The sequence below is a fragment of the Rhea pennata genome, chromosome 3 (genome assembly GCF_028389875.1).
Source record: "Rhea pennata isolate bPtePen1 chromosome 3, bPtePen1.pri, whole genome shotgun sequence".
Classification (NCBI taxonomy): domain Eukaryota; kingdom Metazoa; phylum Chordata; class Aves; order Rheiformes; family Rheidae; genus Rhea; species Rhea pennata.
The window spans coordinates 24,643,521-24,659,848 of record NC_084665.1 but is presented as its reverse complement, the minus strand read 5'-3'; the positions used below and the strand labels follow the sequence as shown (position 1 = coordinate 24,659,848).

At 35.5% G+C, this 16,328-nt stretch overlaps 1 protein-coding gene across 1 annotated transcript in view; it reads right to left on the bottom strand.

Annotated features, from left to right (window-relative positions):
* USH2A (usherin) overlaps window positions 1-16,328 on the bottom strand; it is a 397,775-nt gene that overhangs the window by 245,648 nt on the left and 135,799 nt on the right. The window contains exons 22-26 of the mRNA XM_062573566.1: window positions 11,429-11,555; window positions 10,927-11,028; window positions 9,442-9,630; window positions 8,792-8,922; window positions 2,573-2,846 (exon numbers count right to left, since the gene is read on the bottom strand). Of these exons, the coding sequence (XP_062429550.1) occupies window positions 2,573-2,846; window positions 8,792-8,922; window positions 9,442-9,630; window positions 10,927-11,028; window positions 11,429-11,555 (823 nt within the window). The remainder of the gene's footprint in view (window positions 1-2,572; window positions 2,847-8,791; window positions 8,923-9,441; window positions 9,631-10,926; window positions 11,029-11,428; window positions 11,556-16,328) is intronic.

The following is a 16,328-nucleotide window of genomic DNA, read 5'->3' as shown; positions in this document are numbered from 1 at the left end:
TAATCCTACTGAACCACCCAAGCTGAGAGTCTACTATTCGTACATAGTTCATTGAGAAAAGAAAGGTGGACACCCCTTTTTAATGATTCATCTTCTGGAATGCCTTCTCTCTCCCCTATGCTGGGAATTTAGAGAAACTGCTCCTTAAAATGGACAAATCCTAATTTAAGCATAGCTCCTACTCCACAGTGACTTCCTCTGTTTCTCAGGCAGTCTGTGGCAGAGGAAAGAATTAATCCCACGTCGCCCAAACATCTTAATCATTAGACAGAATGAACAGTTGTTTAATTTTTGAGATGTATATTATCATAGCCTATTTTAATCCATTTTTATGTTTTTAGATGCATTCATCACCATTTGAAGATGTCTGATGGATGCTAGCCAAATAATGCTCTTTCTTATGGTCAGATAGTTGCTGTATAAAAGCAGTGACATTAAAAATTCTCACAAACATTCCTACCAGCTCATCTCCATCTTGGCCTCTCAGGACCATATGCAATGGGTCACACAAAAGCCCACAGACTCTTGTTGAAATTTCTTAAAAGATTCATAGCAAGTGATATGGGGGTAGGAAGGGGTCAGAGGAGAATGATATTTATTCCTTGTTTTTGCTGTGATAAAAACTATACTCATTTATTCAAAATTAACTACCAAGCAGCCATTAACTGGTAAATATTTATTAACCTGGAAAAGTCTGCATATTCCATTATTAACACATGAGTATATTCCTAAACAAAAGTAAGTTTCAAAGCTGTATGTTTTAGGGAGTTGTATAAAGTATGCAAAAAATGAAATAAAAACTCATGTTAAGTATCTGCTGAGGACAATGGTATTTTTATGGATTATAGCTAAAATAGGTTTCTAATACAAGCTTATTTCAAACCAAGTGACATTAAAGGAAACCAAAACTAACACAGATTTCCGTACATTCTAGACTGCACGCCCAAACATACTATGGAGCTATGTCCTGTTTCAATCTTATCTCCTCTTTCGACTGATCTTCCCATTATTGCTATCGTTCTGATTGGTCACACCGATAGAACCTGACAGGCTACATCGGAGAGCATGATAAGGTCAGACATAAGTTCAAAACAGAGACATAATTTCAAAATAGGCACTTAAGCCAACATTTTCATTTGCTGATACCTAAACTTGCTCATTTAAATCTACATTTAGGAACACATGAAAGGGGGTTCTACTCTCCGAAGTTCTGAATATACATGCACACAGCTGCCATCTTATTTCGCATGGTTTTGAGGAGGCTTGGTGGAAAAAATAAATGTTTACTGATATGCCTGAATATGCACCTCAGACATTCACTTCAGACAATATTTTGCCCTAGATTCTTAATTCATGGATTTCTTTGCTGCGGGAGTTGAGACTGTATCTACTCACAAGGCTATACCACCTGCTAAGAGGCAGTTCTGACAGGATATGACTGGCTAGCTCTTCTGGGCCATAAATATTATGCACACTTCCTGGAGGAACTTTATATTATATGATATTCACAACCAGAAGAATACTTAAAATAATATTTTTGAGCTGTCTGTAAATACTAGTGCTTTGATTTGATTCAAGTCATTCTGTAACTGCCACCTCACAAAGCTTCAACACAGCTCTACATATATTCCCTGCATGCACACATTCAATATAAACCCATGCATTCAGAATCACTTACTAAATCTCCCACTAACCATTTACTGCTACTTATTTGCCTGTAGTATCTGAAAAATACATCATGACTGAGTAACCAAATTTATTCAGTTCATAAGTAATCCAAAAAAAAAAAAAACACTCCAAATCCTAAACAAGAGTTTTAGAGACACCTTTTTGACTACTATTCATACAGTTGGTCCTTTGGTGGAAGCAATTAGTAGCAGGCTGTAACTAATACTTGTCTCTTTTTCTCCAGAAATTAGACCAGAACAGAAAAGTCACAGTGATGGCTTAAAAGATGAGTGTCTCCTCTCCTCCTGGTAATGCAAAAGACATTAGGTAACATAGCTGAAATTCAAATTCAGAATTTCATAATCCCTGGATGTTTCAGTCAGAATTAGTATTGCTTGAGGAAGGACTAACAAGCTCTCAACAGATGCTACATGTGGCAGCATCCAGCTTAATTACAGTGATTTAAGCTATTTGTATTGTGCTCCAAAAGTTGTCTTTTCCCAGTCCCTGAGTAAAAGGACTAATGTGAGCAGACTTTTGTGAGACAAGTTATCTGAACTGGCTTTCTATGAGGAAGATTGGAGCGCTGCTGCTAGTGCATCCCAGGTTACTATTTGTCACTCTCCAATTCCACTCTTACAAGTTAGACTACTTCAGATATCACTGGGTTGGAAGAATTTTTATAGTATTCAAAAGGATCAGCAATAAATTTAGCTAAATCGGGTAGAGAGAGCTAATAATTCAGAAAGCAACAATGGATGGAAGGATAAATTTACTTCTCTGCTAAACTTGATCAGTGTTACATATGCATTAATTTACACTGCCAGCAGCTTGGTGTCCACCAAGAGCCTTGTGGATGACAACAGTTTATGAAATCCATAGGCTCCGCTGGGTGTTATCTTACCTTGTTCTAATCCCAGTTCTTTATAGGTATTCTGAATCGCAGGTGGGACTCCTCCTATGTAGACAGGTGAGTTTACTTCCAGCTGCTGAACACGGGGTTCTAGTGTCTGTTCTCTCAGCTCATTCATACTTGCTGAAACTACAGAGCCTTCCTTTTTCACAGTTACTTTCTTCCACCTTCCATCACAATAAAACAGTCCTAACCAGAGATCCAGTTGCGTAAAGACAATGCCAGTTTTTAACAAAATGCTTAATATTCCACTCTTCAGTTCAATCTATGTATTTTAAAACAGAAGATTTTGAAAAGGATATCACACATAGAGCAATTAAAGATGACCACACTGTAGATTTTAAAAAATCAATTGAAAAATGGCAAATGTAAAAACATTTCTATCTTCAGGATAACAAAAATAAAATTGTTTAACAAAACAAATTAATACAGTGTATCAGTTAATTTAGAATGTAGGAAACTATTTCTAATTTTTGGACAACTCACTTTAGCATTAATGTAACTAAGTGAAAATAAAAGACAATAAACCAGGACTGTTTTGCCTTTTTTGAAAAGAAGAAAACAGTATTTTATCTACCAATTCATTTTTTGGAAGAATGTAACAAGATAATATGGAAATGAAATGTCAGACCTAATTAAGCTCTTTTTAATTAGCTGGTGAACTCAATTTCAAATTTCTCCAGTATGTATTGATTCATTCTTATTCTTCTAAATCTTGTCAGAAAATAATGTTTTTTGCGTGTGCTTTTTGAGATTAATATGCCAATTTTCTAAAATAGAAATACATTTTACTTAAATTTTTGCTGCAGATGTTTCCAAATGTTTTACTGTTAGACTCTTTATCCTAACTGAATGGAACACACCAGCAAGGAGTGGTGAGATTGTAAATTAGTGGGTACAGAACACTAAACATTTATATGACAAACTTGTGATTGAAAAACATGGATAGGCTCACAAAAATACATTTCTATTTCCATATCAAAAAACTTATAAACTATATTAAACTAATAGTTCTTATTATAAATGCTTATCACTAGTATTGACAAGTTGAAATATTTGTTACTGAGAATATGTATCACTATTTGTAGTCTGAATGCATTTTCTTAACAGTGACCCCAACTGAATAAAGAACTTGGTCTTTGAGATGTCATTAGCATGGTTCATGAGAAAGTCAGATTTTGTTTGTTCATTTCTTTGGAATGACAAATTTTCTTGTTTCCATGAGTTTGTACCCTTTGGTAGGTAAGGTCATTAAAATACAAGTGACAGATAGATCATGGAATCTATCTGATGAGCATAGCTTGAAAAAGCAGCCCACCGGAAAAGTTAATTCTTATTCTGTGAATTAAAAGTGGTAACACAGATCGACTGTGCTGCCCTCAAAACCCCAGGCTGGTGGGAAGAGTGTTTCAGCTGCATGAGTCAGATCAGGACTGCAGCAGCATGACACCAAGCCAGCCAAACCTAGCACGCGACCTGGCAGCTGGTGAGAGGGCACAGTGTTTGATTTAGTGTCACTACTCAGCACATCCTTCTTCCAATTTACTCATCTTGGCATAGTCTTGAAGCAGGCAGAGAATGATGCTTATGCTATTTGTAATGACCCGGTCTGACATTTAGAATGCCCAAGTGCATCTAGACATAGAGAACTATTCAGCTTGAACTGTTCCATGTGATGAAGATAAAAAGTAGAATTCTAGATATATCTAGCGTGTACCCTGAGCAGCAATTCAGAAAAACAATAGATAAACTGATTGCTTTGGACAAAATTCTGAGACTTTAGAAAAGTTTGATTGTTAATTTTTCTTGGGTGATATATTATGAGGTTAAGCTATAAATGCACAAAGATCATCATCATCATCTGTCAAACATGTTAGCCACCATCTCTGATGAGAGAGAGATAATATAAGATCATTCTAAGAAGATTATATCAAAACTCCAAACCTGAGCATGTTCCCAGTTTAATGGTTAAAAGTACAGTTGCCGTTTGGAATTTGGGGTACAAAATATTAAGCAGTACCGTAACTGTAGTTAATAACTGTTCTCCATACACACAATGTTTATTTTGCTATACATGAATGTGCATGGCTGGAATTAGGAAAGTCAAAGCTCAGCTGGAATCTGGAAGGGATAAGCAAGAAGAGCTTCTACAGGCACGATGGCAGGAAAATGAAAATTAAAGCTAGTTGCTCAATGGGGCAGGGGCCCTGGTGACAAAGGACACAGAAAAGGCTGAGGTATTCAGTGCCATCTTAGTCTCAATCTTTACTTAGTCTCAATCTTGGAAGTAAGGTATGCTTCCAAGGCCTGCCAGTTCCCTGAGCCTAGTAACAGAGTCTAGGGGTGTTACATTTTCCCTTTCCTCTTAACTAGATGAAGATCAAGATAGAGACCACATAAGCAAACTGCACACACTCAAGTCCATGGGATTGGATGCGATATATGTTCAAGGCTGTGAGGAAGCTGTTTAGTGTGATTGTGTGGCCACTGTCAATCATTTTTGTAAGACTGGGGCAATCAGGGTAGATTCCCTTGAAAAATGCATGTTCAAAAAGGGGAAGGAGGAACTAGGGCTAAGTCAGGGACACTGTACAGGAAGCCTTCATGGAGACCATATCCAAGTATAAAAAAGGACAAAAAGATGATTGAAAACAACCAGCATGGATTTACTTAGGGAAAACCATGCCTGAACAACTTGATTGCCTTCTATGACGAGATGGCTGGCTCAGCAGTGGGAGGAAAGATGCTGTGTGCCTTGACTTTAGCAAGGCCTTCAATATAATCTCCCAGAGTATCCTTGCTATCAAATTGGTGAAACAGGTGGACTGTATTTGAACTGTAAACCGAGTGGAAAACTGGCTGGACAGCAGGGCTCAAAAGGCTGTGATGAGTGGCTCAGAGACAGCCCCTGGCAGCTGGTTACTAGGGGCATCAGTAGGGACTGATACTGGGACCAATTCTTTTTAACAGCTTTATTAATGACCTGGGTGATGGGATGGAGTATGCTGTCAGCAAGTTTGCAAGTGATAACAAATAGGAGGCTGCAGTTGACATGCTGGACAGAGAAAGAAGGTTTAAAGAAATGGACTTGGTGGGTTCAGGAGGATAACAAATTGAACATGAGCCAGTTCATACTAGAGCTAAATCACTGTAGCTTGAGTTAATTATCTCAGGACTTGGAAGTCACAGAAGAAAGAAGCACACAGAACACCTTTCTAGAACATTTTGTCTTGGGCAGAAGATAAGAAAGACTCTTTTGGCAGCAAGCCAGCCATGTGTTTAGTTATTGTCAGTCAGAAACTATAAAGCTGTTAAGAGACCTGTCATTTATGCAAAGGAATGAGTCAAGCAATACTATTGCACACTTGTCTTCTGGTAAGTGGTATAGCTTTTAACCTATATCAGCTTCTAATTCTATGTCAGTGCAAGCGTTTCCTGAGCCAAGCTTCTAACAAAGACATCATAGCTCATGATGAGCATGCTACACACTTCGTTTTCACTATTAACCTTTTTTGTGAGCTGAAGTGTACAGAAAAACCTTCTGTCATCATCATGTATGTGCAGAACACAAAGATGCAAAAGTTGGAAAAGAATGCCTGGACTGATGCTCTCTAAAATTCCTCATCTTAAGGTTAAGAAGAGCTTGAGGTCAAGAGTAGTTAGATAAAAACCTTTTACTTGAGTTAAGACAAGCACTGATAAAAATAACTAATCACAATTTCAGTGCAATAAATAACATAAATACAGAATTGACAGAAAATTTGGAAGCATTGTTAGAGAAGGAAATTGTTTTGTCTAACTACTTTGTGCTTTGACAGCACTTTCAATTTAATACATCCTGTTTTTCCTTTATAGTCAGAAGCTATTTTCTCCTATTTCTGTTAGTCTTTCACAGAGCAAGAGAAAGGAAACAAGAACAGTAAGTCACACAAATCTTGAGAAGAAAACACGCCTTACATTCATCCCCCCATCCCCATGAGTAACTTGTCCCTACAAATAGTGCCCTCTATGCTGCAAATTACACATATTCAAGTCTTTTCAGCTTGAGACAGTAGTGTGTACAGAATCTTATGTTATTAGTCTATGATCTTGGTCGTTACTTCAGGGCAAAACTAGAATAGTAACACAAAATTAGCTAGACTGCTGCTATTAAAACTCATTACAATTTCTAGACTAAAGCTGCTTGAAATGAGGGAAGCAATCAGCTCTAGAAGAACTCAAAATCCAGGAAAAATGATCTCCTGGAAAATATAGTAATATTAAAAACATATACTGAGTAAACTACTGTTCAGTCCTCCTGAAGAGAAGAAAAATATATTTATATACTTAAGATTATAAGTTTTAAGGGAAAGAAATTAGATATAATGCCATGTAATAAAACAGACTTTGACAGCCATTAGTGAAACAGTCACATAGTAATAAATAAATACATTTCTAGACTACCGTACCATTTGGATATAAAACAATGCAGATTAGGTCATAAAGAATAACAATACCCTCAAAAATCTTCAGACTCTGGGAGATAAGTGTCCCAAATATAATTTACGTGAATCAATTATATCTAGCCATGGGAAAGAACATAAATATAGTCTGGTGATATACCAGAAAAGTATTAAGTATATCTTATTTTGAGAAAAGCAGGTGGGGAGGCAAAAAGGCTAGTAAAATAATAATCACAGAGTTGTAAAGTTGGAAGGGACCTCTGGAGATCATCTAGTCCAACCTCCCTGCTCAGCAGGGTCACCTCGAGCATGTTAGACAGGGTTGCATCCAGGCAGGTTTTGAATATCTCCAGAGAAGGAGACTCCACAACCTCTCTGGGCAACCTGGCCCAGTGCTCTGTCACTCTCATAGTAAAGAAATTCCTCCTCATATTCAGGACAAACTTCCCGTGCTAAATAATAATAATGAGATATTTCAGCCTCCTGTAAATAAACTGCTTTAATGTCACAACACAACAAGCAATTTCCTGATGTTATAAGTGATTTTTCTTGGAACAACTAAAAAAGTTGTCATTCTCAATTTAATCCTCCTTAACACCTAGTAGTTGATGCAAGTAGTAGCTATAGTTGACCTACTAAGCAATCATGATGATAGTCTAATCACATTTAAAATCCTTGGAGGAAGAAAAATGTCAAAATCCAGAGTCACTCAACAAATACACGTGTAAATTATATGGAATACATCTTATCTTTGTTTAGTTATGATCACATTTCTGAAAATAGGAACAGATATTTGAGAAGGCTTTGGCAAAATGAATATCTGAAACTTTGCAAAAGTTTCCAAAATAGGAAAAAGAGGGAAATAAAATAAATTTTATCACAGAGAGAAAGTGAATATGAGAAGACACATGTAAGTACACAAGCATACTGGCTTGATACTATTCACCCTGTTTCCTCAATTGAAATGAATTGTAGAAAACCAAAAGCTAGTCGTTTATTAATAGATCTGAAGAGTTTAAAAAGTTTGAAAAACTGCAACAAAACATATTCAACATTAAACAAATCTTGGAAAGGACAGAGATATGAATCCTTTTAAACATAGAACAATCTTATTTAACACGAATCAAAAACACAGTTCAGAGGCTTATCTCACAAATTTGCCAAAGGCAGGATTTTTGCAACCTCCTCCACAGCATTGGTAAAACATTGATGGAGATGGAATTGTGTGAGTGAGATGGGGTCAAATTAAACTGGACAATCCTGTTAAAATAACAATCCTTACGTTTCATATCAAAATGAAGAACTGGTATAAAACAAATATGTATATCACTCTTGAGAAGATGGCTTTGTTAGGATACTAGACAATTTCCTTAGTAAATTCTTTGATTTACGATTGAGTTGATTTATTTCTGGTATCGGTGGATAAATTGGGCAAGTCTACACTTTCATGGGAATGAACCGAAAGCTTCTAATGAAAGTCTTTTGTTCTATATTCTAAGTTCTTCTAATAAAGTAAAGAGAATAATTCTGCTTTTCATTATTGGTATCTTTCCTATTTATGATGTAAATAACAAATGTAATTTATTCTGTGCATCTTTTGGAGTCTTTTTTTTCCTTCCTGCGCTTTGAAATGCTGTACACAGAAAAGTAAGTAGAATGCAAAAATAACTTATCGTCTGGAATATTTTTAAATGCTAGACATATGTCAGTAAGCAAAACTCACAGATGATATCTAAATACGGTTAATTGTATCAATTTCTAAACTTACTGCAAGATAATCTGGGCCATGTTCATTGTAAACAAACAAAAGCAATCCATTCAGTTGATCTGTTCTAAATTTGAAAGAGATCTCAAATTCCAGTCCACCATGAAAAAGACCTGACTGCAGTTCCAGGAAACCTTGAAAGAAATTGAGTACATGAATAAGTTAATCAAGTAACTAAATGAGTAACTGCAAGAAATCAAAAGCTTACATGCTGCTTTCTACTTTGACATGAAGAACTCAGAGGTTTCAAGATGAAAGTTGTTAATGTTACCACTCATCTTTCTAAAGGCCGTTTCTCCATAACATGCAGCAATGATCCAAACTTGTGTAATGTCCTAATGTTTTACTGCAATGAGAGACCTGGCATTTTTGACACATCATGAACATCTGTGACTCTTTAAAAATTAGACTTCATATTTTACACACACGTCAAATCTCCTTGTACAGTTAAACCAGACCACCTCTCAGTGAATGTAATTCCCCTTCTAGGCCACAAAGATTCTTGTAAACACAGAAATCAAATTTTAATCCATTTGAAAATAGTGCTTTTTAACTAAAACTTCTTTGAAAAGCAGAGCACCGCAATACTTTTGATATGATCATTTTTTTAATTTCAAGAACATATTTGGCTGATATATAGTACAGCAAACTACCTTTGCCAAGAAAATGTGCTCCTTCTGAGAGGACAATGGGGCATCCTTCCCAAATATGATAGACATTGTTTTGCTCTTCAGCATCCTGCCATTTTAAAGATTCCCAATTTTCATAGGGAGTATGTACTTTTTTCAAAAACACGTCACTAAGACATCCCACAAAACCTTTCCGGATTATCATCTTCATCCCTGAAAAAAGGAAAATTATTTATTAAAACAAATCACTTGAAACTAAATACAAGGCTGAATACATGTTTTATACACATTCTTCTAGGGAAAGTTTTCAGGTTTATCCTCTTTAAGCAAAAGAATAATTATGAAGAAAGGCATGCATGTGCTGAATGGAAAGAATTAGTGTTGCAAAAGGTTAGGCAGATGAATATACTCTGAGAAGCTTCATTAGAAAGTTTTTCTTTCCCTGTTTGGATAAATGATAGTAATTCATGTCTTCTATCCCTTTTTCCCTACTGAGGAGAAAAATATAAAGCTATGTTTTATAGAAAGCCTTCTCTTAGACAGTAATGATAATCTTATTTTGATTACTTTCTTACACAGTTGAGGTTTTTGAGGATAATTTTTCCTCAAAAAAAAATTATCCATTCTGGATAATTTTATGAATCAAATTTTTAGAAGAACACAGGCACATTTTCCTGCTTTCAGTAAACTGAGAGAAAGGAGGGAAAGGGGAAAATGTAATCTAGTGTAGCTTATACCTCACAGCAAGTAATCAACTAGATTTTATGCTACCAGTGGGTGGCAATGAAAACTTAACACACAATTTTGCCTTCAGGTTTATTTGAAAAAATGTGCAAGTCTGCATATGAAGCCTCTGAGATAGAAACAACAGCTGATTATATATTGCTTTTGTACAAAGTCAAGTCTCCATCATCTACTGGTAGACTATATACTGAGCAAATAAAGTAAGTTCATATATGATGTCCTATGTTTATTGATTCTGCAGAAGCCAGCTACAGTCCAGCTCCACATAAATAATACAGGTATAGAATATAACAATCTTTGAAGGATCCAAAGTGGATCCAAAAAATGCCAGTATGTGGTATTCCCGCAGGCTCTATGCTTAAGTTAACAAACATGCTTTTTAATGTATACTTTAGAAAAAAAAATTGGAATCTAAAATGTAAAACACATCCCTAAGCTTCATATACATAACAACTTGCTTGCAGGTTTATAGCTCTGTATATAAAATTCATTAACACGTACACAAACCTTATTGGATATAACGCTGCTTTACTACTGATGAAGTTGACTATAAGCATATTTCAATTTATTGCTAAAGATAAAATTCAATAAACTGTAGAGACTTATTTTTGATCAAAAAACTATGTAAATAGTTATGTAAATTAAGTACTATCCTCATGTTCCTGATAAAATGTACATGGAACCCTCAGTTCTGGAAAAGTAAAGTCCATTCCACTGGATAGTATTTCTGGTATATCGTATTATATAAACCACAATCATACTCACCTACGTCCTTTCTTAAGATACTATAACCCTGTGGAAGTCCTCCAACAAAAACCCCAGTGTTCTCTCCAATAATGGTACTGCCACTAGTAGCTAAGGAAGAACCTAAACAAGATAGGTCATTATTTTCGTGTTCAGTGCTTTCAACATATTTTCCATTCTATAACAGAATAGTGGCATTTAATAAAAGATGCTAATGCATCCCATATCCTGACGCCTTCTCATATATATTCCACAAAGATTTACATGTGTTTTACAAAAGAATATCAATTCAATCATAGATTAAAAAGTACAAAAAGATTAAAACTCTTCACACTTGGTATTAAATTACCAACTATTCCCAGAGGACAGGTACTTAGATACATGGGCGAAACAGTAGCAATTCGAAAATACTGAATGAATTTTTTAGCTGTGTGGATGAAAGTAAGTAGTAGAAGTGAAAGCAAGTGAGCAACAACCTAAGTTTTACCAAAATAATAAAACAAAATGGAACTGGATTGATTACCTGTGTACTGCCCATCCACTGTAATGTTTCCTAGGGCCTGAATTCTTGTAGCAATTATTTGGTGCCAAATGTTATCATTGTACTCTTTTCCACCATCATTAGTTGGAGTGACTGCTACTGCAGATCCCTTTTTATTAACAGAAGGATCAGAGTTAGAACGTTATGAAGGTAAGATTTACAATTATATTTACTCCATCACTCTGTGGTATATAATATCTGAAAATGAAGACAAAAGTCCTCTGTTTAACTTATACTAAAAAAACGAATGATATTAAGGACTGATTCCCCCACTAAGTTAACCTCTCAAACAATAAATGAGGGATCCAGGATCCAGTTTAATTTCTATTAACAATACAAAACCCTGTGTAGTTAGTTTCACTGATTAACATGAAGACAAGGGAAAAATTATTGAGTCATGTGTGACTCATTATTTATTATTTATTTATTTAAACAAAGTCACTATTTAAGTACATCTCAGTAATTCCAGTAACATTGTCTCAGAACTTGATATCACACTTGAACTGTGTGGGAACTTCATGTTATTTTATTCAGCTGAATTCACAAAAAAGACCTGTACCAGGAAATTACTGAACGGAAAAATACTATTTTGCATAGGCACTGCATAATACTAAAGGATCATGACCTGGCTTAAGATAGGCTTCAGAAAAAACAATTTCTTCCTGTCTCAGAAAAAACAAAAAAAAGAGAGAGAGAGAGAGAGAAAGCTATCAAGCAAAAACAAGTTTCCTTATAAGCTCAGTCTAGTGTACTCCTTTGCAGCAGTAAATAAGACTGTTCAGAAACGTTTTCACTTCTTCTAATACTCTTTCTAGTTTAAAGATCTTAATATTAGGTATACGAGAAAAAAAAATTATATCAGTACCTATTGTGATTAACACTAAAAAGGCCTATTGAAATTAAGTACTGCCCCTATAAAGTGATGTGCCTCTATTAGAAATTTCTGGCCAGCATATAGATTTATAAACACAGTATATATTTTACAGTGGATTTCTAATTAGATACTGTCACTGTGCATCCTGTGCATGAAAATCCATATGACATGTGTATGACTACAGGAAAAATAATTTCCTATTAATATTTACCACATTTCCTATTCCATGCAACCAACATCTTGATATCAAGGCAGTTCATACAGTAGTTCTCTGTCCCATGATAACAATACAAAGCTACATACTCTTACATACTAACAGGCATTTTTTCATGTACTATTTTTTATTGTCTTCTTTCCTATTTCAACATTTTAATATTTTACAAACACACATTTCATTATCATAGTTTAATAATTAAAACCAGAACTGGTGTCATGCCCAATTAATGTGCCCTGGTAGCATGCCCATTAGTTTTTCCATTAGTGAATTCAACAATACTAATGGGATTACTAGCATGGGATGCTAATTGGGCGTGACATAAGAAACTGGCTTACTTCTTAGCATACCCTTGCTAATGATGAAATTAATGAGCATTTTATTAAATGCTGTCTCATCAAAGTGTACTTAGTTAGCGTTAAAATTGTTACAAACGATGCTGCATTCTAAAGATCAGGTGCCTGAATAAGTGGTTCTTCATATTATGTTTCGCAATAGTCTAGAGCATTAACAGTTTTCTACATCAGAAACTACATTTATTTGTAACCAATTCAGTCTAGGACCACACAGCACATATGCTAACCTGTACTTAATTTCAGGGGGAGGGGAAAAAAAAAGAAAGAAAGTAAAGACTACATTCAGGTTTCAGAATGCACTGCATTAAAAGCCTCTCTAAGACATTTTACCAGAACTACCTGAGTGCCTCTATGATCACATTTAAGCATCCTGTTGTGAAATGGCTCATTAAACAGTTTGAAAATCACCTATAGGAAATCACATCTGGATTAGTTTGCTGAGCCATACAATAAGCCTTATCTTTTTGCAGCTCTCAGTAATAAGTAAATAAATATGAATCTGAGTGGCCCTTCTTGCTAAAGTCTACATTCACGAAAATGTTTAGCAACATCCAAAATATAGATTCTCAAAGATGCATTCAGGCTACAGCCTGAATGCCACTACTTTTCTGCCAGCAAAGTTCCTTCACTGTCCAAATTCTTGCCATTGAGAAAGAGAACAAGTACTGAAGTTTTGCTAGTGTTAGGCAGCAAGGCACAGCTGGTATTCTCAACTAGGTATTCTCCATCCTTTTTTTCTGGGAGTAACAGTTCACCCTCAGATTGTGCTTACTACTTTGGCTGTTACACAAACCATTCAGCTGAAAAATCAGGAAAATTCAGCAGGTGATTCTCCTTTTGCTGAAAAGTTTAGTAAATGGATCATCTTCTAAAACAGAAGAGAAGGACTAAATTCCTTCCATTCTCTGAGAAGAATCCTGATATATTGTCCTCACAGGTGTGTCCTAATCATTAAATAAGATGGTATTCTGGGTTGACCCTAAATTTCTATTATTAAAGTTGTTTCATATTGTCTGAAATACTCAATGGTCCACTGGGAAAGAGACAGAACAAGTGGACTATAATCTCTGCAAGATAGCTGTAATTTAGCTAGATTTGATTGTGTAATTAAGGGGTGGATTAAAGGCACAATGATGAGAAGAAACTCCACAGACAGCTGAAGATTTGCGAACACACACACTAAATTTGGGGGAAGGTCTATGGAACAATGTGACTATGAAGACAAGAGGAAGAGATCAGTAAGCAAAGAATCATGCTTTCTGGAGAATGACAGTAAAACAGTAAGGAAGTAGAAAAGAACAGCTAATCAACAAAAAAGAGAGACAACAGAGATAGCTAGGAAAAAGCTAGATGAAGGCATACAGAAAGTTGAGAGATGTATGAATGGACAGGAAGAAAAATGTTTGAAATTCACACTTAGAGAAGGAAGAAGTAAGTTAAGCTTCTGAAGATTCCTCACTAAAAAAAGTTGGTAGAACTATCCTCAGAGCAGATTCAGGGAAGAGAAAAAACACCTCTTATCATGAGCAAAGATACGTACAAGAATCCTGAAAGGGACCAAGGGTAAAAATAATTAACCTTTAAGAAGACATAGGTTCAAGCTGGAATGGAGCACAGATTATTATGTCAAGTTGCTAAAGATACAGTTCAGCAGAAACACACATGTCACCAAAGGAATTTTTTGCAATTTTTAAGAGAAAAGTACAAAGTACAGAAGTACATATGTCATGACCATCACTAGATAAAACAATGCATATAACCCCATTAGGAAAGCATATGAAGTCAGTAAGAAGCAATTAAATATTTGCACACTAACACAAACTATGATAAAAAATGAAGGAATAAGAACTGCTGCAACAGAACATGATACCTGACATTACAGAAATAGCAAATAATGGCAGAGGAGGGATTAGAATTGCAATGCACATGTCAAAAAATAAACAAACTGTGCAAGAAATACAGAAATAAAGGGGGTATAGTTATTTCCGTCACAGAAAGAATTATATTAAATATTTTTAAAGAACTTCTAATGAATCTAACAAATCTGCATTAAAGAAGAATAATAGTTTATAATAGTAGTACATAGAATAGCACATAATAGAATAATAGTAAATATAGTACCTCCATCCAAGAAAGGGGGAAAAAAAGAATGATCCATGAATGACAAAATCGTTAGTAAGACATTAATAATATGAAATTATCTGGAATAAATGCTGATGATGTGAGACATGTATCTACTCATCTTTAGTTCACAACAAATTAGTTTTCTTCTGTTATATGACTGACTCTCTAGACAAAAAAGTGATAGTTCTGGTATGCTTTTTCAGTGATACTGCAGACATCACTGCTTACATTCAAGAAACTAGGGATTAGTCGTGCATAGGAAGCTGGCAGGAGAGAGATGACAACAGTCAGCTATATTGAAAGAGCAACAACAGAGAAGGAAGGGAAGTTATTTAGTAAAATCCTCAAGATTTGAGGTCAATCATTACTATCTCCCAAAGGATAGTAGCTCAAAAAGCAGGGATACCCATGAAATCTGCTGGGTACACAGACTTGGAAGGCTTCATCAATACGTAGAAAGATTTGAATATCACTGCAAGAAGAATGCTAAGGGCTAGGAAACAGGACTAGGTTTAATAACAGAATATAAGCAACAAGGATTTTCACTGATAACTAGGAACTCATTAGTTGTCATTGACAGAAGTAGTCTTGGTTGCTTTAATTAGCCACAGAATCACTAGAATGTATCAATTTGATGTAGACACGGGAAAAAAACACTGTACTATGATGTGTCAGACATGGTGCTTTCAGTAGCAGTATCATTGAATAAGGCACTGGTGGCACTGCTCTTGAATACTACAAACAGATTTGATGGAGAGGTAGAATTAAGCACTTGGAGGCTGGGGACCTTCACATATTCTACTCTTAGATAAATAAGCAGCATCATGACTATAAGGAAAGGTCTGTCTTAGCTATATCTAGCTTTGCGACTATGAATCAAAGTAGAGAAGAGAGTCCAAAGGCTACAGTCATAAATTTCTGAAGTTAACAAGGTTTAGATGCTTAAATAAGTTCCTTTGTAGATCTAGCTTGAATCTTTGAACAGCAAAGAGCTCTTTCTTATTTGCAGTATTTGCTATTAGTTATCTAACACAGCTAAGTCAGCAGAAGACTGACCTCTATAGTTCTTCCAATAAAGCCTTAAAAATAAGCTCCCTCCTTCACCCATTCTATTTAAGAAGCAGAACTTCAAAGACATCCACCTCACTTCCAAAAGGAATATCTATTTTAGCTGTCCCCCAACAGAAGGCCACATAACTAATCTTGAAGCAACAGAGTTTTTATCAGCAATTCACCCTCCGGGAAAATGAAGGAAGCTTTGGGAAGTAGCTCCTCTCATCTGCCAAATCTGCCACATGCTGGACTTAGCAAACC